General features: G+C 48.4%; 1 protein-coding gene across 1 annotated transcript; it reads right to left on the bottom strand.

Moving 5' to 3' along the window:
* Positions 1–236: 236 nt before the first annotated feature.
* Positions 237–4,357, bottom strand: LOC128124056 (MHC class I-like protein MILL2). The gene is made up of 4 exons (XM_052760291.1): positions 4,044–4,357; positions 3,549–3,821; positions 438–716; positions 237–334 (listed from the first exon to the last, which is right to left on the bottom strand). Exons 1-4 carry the CDS (start codon positions 4,279–4,281, stop codon positions 237–239), a joined length of 888 nt encoding a protein of 295 aa, XP_052616251.1. The 5' UTR covers positions 4,282–4,357.
* Between the last annotated feature and the right edge of the window lie 103 nt (positions 4,358–4,460).

Raw genomic sequence — 4,460 nt, 5'->3', positions numbered from 1 at the left:
ATCTAAGAACACATGGGAAGCAGCACCGTACATCCACCAGGGGGCGCTGCCTCCCAAGAACCGGAAAGGTTAACAGGTCCTGGGGTCCTTCCCTTCACCAGTGGGGCAAAAAGTCGCTTACGTGACTACCTTTCCACCTGTACAATTTACAAAGAGAAGAAAAGGCCTGTCACCCTCTTTCACACCCTGCAGGGATGCTCACCTGGTCTCTTGCTGTCCTGTGTGTTCTTGCTGCTCTAGGCACTGGCTAGAAATACCAACATGGCAAGAAAAGCAGAAGCTGTAAGAGCAGAAGCAGAGCTGGTGGCTCCATCACTTTCCCTAGCTTGAGGTCCTGGAGAACACCAGAAAAGTTATAGTGATTGTACTCCACAGGGGCTTCCCGACCCTGCCTACCCCGATCCCCTCTTAGAGTGATGCTTGCCCCATTTACTCACCAAGGGCAGTAGTGACATCAATGTTCTTGCTGCGGTGCCTCAGGCGGCAGGTGAAGTGTGGTTCCTGTCCAGGAAGAACCCAAATAGACACCCAGGTCTGGAAGGTCCCATCTCCACTGGGAAGGATGGTCCCAGGGCCAAATGAATGCTGCTGTATTGGCCTCTCATTCTGAAGCCAGGCCAAGGTGGCCACAGGAGTATACAGATTAAAAACCCGGCACGTCAGGGTGATCCTGCCCACTGGGTATGGCCTTCTGGACACTGTCACCTTCGGGGGACCTGAGAGAAGATAAAGGGAGTCAGTGAGGTGAGGACCTTTCTATCTCTACATGGAGTGTAGCCTAGAAGAACCACCCCGTTCATATTTGCTTCCAGCCTCGCCTCCTTAGATGGCACAGCTCCCAGTGGGTATAGCACTGTGGGAGGCTGGGGCTCAGCTCCACTGGCCCCTGATGCTCTTGAGAGTCAGTCCCTTCTTTACATGCTGATGATGAGAGGACATGGTGTCCCTGCTGTCACGGGCCAGCAGTCCCTCTTTCCAGCACAGGTCACAGATGAACAACAGGCACTGAGAGGACAGAGGCTCAGTGCTTATAGGGGCCACAGATCAGACCGTGGTGGGCTGTGCCTCTTCTCTAGGACAAAGCCAGCTCCGCAGTCTCTAGGGGACAGGTGAGGGACTCTCCAAGTACAGTCAGCTGACTGTGGCCATGATTCTTTGTTCCTGGAGTTGGCCAAAAACTCCAGGAGCAAACAATCTTAGTTCTTCCTCCACTAATATCCCAGCACAACCTCTTATTTTCTGTTACAAGATCTATTCAAAACTTTAAACATCACATTTGAGATTCCAGACAGGTCCATTATCGTAACACTAGAAAGGTAGAGGCAGGTGGTGGATGAATGGAGTTGAGTGGCATTATGGGACTCTGTTTTCTAAAAAAGACAAAACTAAATAAAAAATTAAACTTGATCTTTTAAATATTTTAGAATTATTTACTTTATTTTATGTATATGAATGCTTTGCTTGCAAGAACGTACATGTACCAAGTGTAACCTAGTGCTTACAAAAGTCAGCCAATGGTATTGGATCCCCTAGAACTAAAGTGACAAATGATATTAAGCCCCCTCATGGATACTGGGCATTTACCCTGGGTCCTCTGCAAGAGCAACCAGTGCTCTTACCCACTGAGCCATCTGCCAAGCCCCAACTTGGGGGGGTGGGGATGGCAAAGACACAGGTTAGTAACAAAGCACGTCAGAGTGTGCCACCCCACTGCAGAACTGTGGTGGGTCACAGTCATCTCCTGCACACCTGCTGAAAGACAAGGCAGAGCTCAGTGGGGCTGAGGACCCCAAAGGCCTTTCCTGGTGAGAACCTGAGGGCAGGAACAACCAGTTATTATGAAGTATCACCCTGTGGATGTTTTCTCCAGCCTCCTTTCCCTGGGAGACAGGCCACCTGTGGTCAGATGAGTATGTGAGATTCACACACAGCTCCATTGGCCCTGACAATCTATAGGTATCAGCCCCCACCTACCTGGAGAACTTGAGAGCACATGAAAATCTCGCTGTCAGAGGCCAGCTGATCCGGCCTGTGATGCAGAAGACTTTGTAGACACTGATGGGACATGAGCTTCCCTGTTCTACAGGGACTGGACACCTGACCTCAGTGGACTGTAGCTCCTTATGCCACAGAAGAAAAGAAAGCCTGTTCTAAATGCTCTAAGGCACAGTGAGGGACCAGCCTTCCTAGGACAGGGAACTGACCGGGGTCCTGATGGTTTGCCTTAAGGCTTTAAGTCTTTCCCCTTGAAGATTCCTGGATGATCAGTGGTTTCTTCATCCTGACTGCCCTCTCACGACCCTGGGTTCTGTGGACACTCTTTTTGCGGGTCTCTGTGTACATGATGCCCAGCAGAGAGTGTCGATCCACAATAGGCGAGAAGGAAGTCTGGTTAAACACTGAGCAGTAGCCAGTGTTATTTCAAAGTTTGAGAGTCTGATCCCGGGTAGTTTGTTTTAAGTGTATAAAAAGATTCCTGGTGATATTAACTTAATCCTGTGTGCACAACGAAGCTTAGGACATGACTACATCAAAAGTCTTGTAAGGTACTAGTGACATCATCCATAAAAATAGATTCTGCCGGGCGGTGGTGGCGCACGCCTTTAATCCCAGCACTCGGGAGGCAGAGCCAGGCGGATCTCTGTGAGTTCGAGGCCAGCCTGGGCTACCAAGTGAGTTCCAGGAAAGGCGCAAAGCTACACAGAGAAACCCTGTCTCGAAAAACCAAAAAAAAAAAAAAAAAAAAAAAAAAACTGAAAAAAAAATAGATTCTATAGGTTAACTGAAGAAACAGGCTCAAGATAAACAAGTTCATGATGAAGATCTGGAGGAGAATAGTGTTGTAGATTGAATGAGTCAAACAAGATTAAGATAAGGGACTTGGGGAGCCTTTGTGCCCCGATCATACAGATTGCTCAAAGATCAGAAAGCTCTTACCCTTGTCTCGCTGCTCCCAGATTTCTGGGTGAAAAACATCTCTCCCTTTGAAGAGACAACCCTTTGTGTTCAACATTCTCCTGATTCCCAGATGCTTTTCAGTGAGCACAAGGCTTCCTACCGCTCTGTGTTTTTGACACAAGTTTAAATTGAAGAAGCAGCATTGAACTTGACCTTCCTTAACCAAGACCAGAACAAGAGCAAAATGACTTTGACCCATGACACAGAATAGGTTGTGAACCAGCTCCAGGTGCAGAAGTCTCCCATCTCAACTCCCCATCATGATGACCCCATCTAAGGGACAGAACTCCACACACCCAGTTGTCTCAGTTCTTCAAAGTGAACACCCCAGAAAGTGGGGGCAATGGAGTGAAATCTAAGATTACTGACATCTGGGGACTTATAACTATGCACTCATGTCAGAGACACCTGAGCTTCTCCACTTAAGGTGCATAACAGAGGCTCTGGAGGAGATTACTCACACTCCATCTCAGTGTCACCTTAGACTATGTGATGCTTGTCTAATTTAGTGAGAATCCAGTACCTCATAAGCACTGTGGCAAGATGCAGTTAGATTCAGTGAATGGACCCACCCACCCAAAGTTCAGTACCTGTATCCATCAACTCGTTCTCCAAATAAATCAAATATCTCTGTAGACGGTCAGGACATATGCTGTTTAGAATGGTCTTAACTTGATCCACGCTGGGGCCATGCCTCTCCCAGATTTTCTTAGATGAGTGTGCTGAAGGCACAGCCGCTTTCCACGTTTGGCTCTTCTGGTCAAAGGTGAGGAAGTCTTGCCCATCATAGCCCAAGCGCCAGAAGCTTCCAGTGTTGTTTCCTTGGGTTTCACAGCCAAAAGTTGCCTGAAGGGTGTGAATGCCTGGCCATACCAGGCAGAGACTTGTCACTTTATTTTTTAAGGACCTTATTTCCCTCTGGTCTTAAGGTGAGTTGGGCACATCCTATGACCTCTCAGGATTCAGGTCCTGCATCCCTCACAGAAGCATCACTAGTTTAATCACTCATCCCAGCTGTGTCCAACCCCCAACCCTGACTTTAGAGACCAGAATTGAATTGTGTGCTTCTGTCTCTGCCTACTCACCTCCATGCTGGCCCTTCTGGGTCATGACCTCAGTCAGCATCCTCCTGAGTTGCTCCTCCTTCTCCTGCATGTCCTCAGTCTCTCTTGTCCAGATCTCAGCTCCTCTATGTCCCTTGATCCTAGGCCCCCAGGGTTCTGCTCTTCTCCTGTAGCCATCATAGCGCAGGAAGAGCTCATTGTCAATGTATCCCTGGGCCCTGAATTGGGACTTCCTTGACGCCTCCAGAGACAAGGCCATGAGGTCATAGTGCAGAGTATGGGTTCCTGAGAGAGGAAGAGAAAGATGACACAATTAACAAGTTGATGGTTTTCACAGTCAGCTCTGCCTTGAGGAACTGAACTCAGACTGTACTGTGTTGCTGTGTGAGTGTGAGAAGCCAAGAGGAGTGTTTCGTTAGAGCATGAAAGTGAAAAGGA

This window comes from Peromyscus californicus, unplaced genomic scaffold, assembly GCF_007827085.1.
Source record: "Peromyscus californicus insignis strain IS unplaced genomic scaffold, ASM782708v3 Scaffold_4__1_contigs__length_199733344, whole genome shotgun sequence".
In the NCBI taxonomy this organism is placed as follows: Eukaryota; Metazoa; Chordata; class Mammalia; order Rodentia; family Cricetidae; genus Peromyscus; species Peromyscus californicus.
The sequence above is the reverse complement of the archived record's forward strand: the minus strand, read 5'-3'. Positions and strand labels throughout refer to the sequence as shown.

Bases quoted from the DNA above. Each gene is read 5' to 3' on its own strand.
- LOC128124056 (XM_052760291.1), bottom strand. From the start codon at position 4,281: ATGGCCTTGTCTCTGGAGGCGTCAAGGAAGTCCCAATTCAGGGCCCAG. The intron at 3,822-4,043 runs GTGAGTAGGCAG...TGGTATGGCCAG, and splicing joins CCAGAAGGGCCAGCATGGAG to GCATTCACACCCTTCAGGCA. The intron at 335-437 runs GTGAGTAAATGG...GGTGTTCTCCAG, and splicing joins TGATGTCACTACTGCCCTTG to GACCTCAAGCTAGGGAAAGT.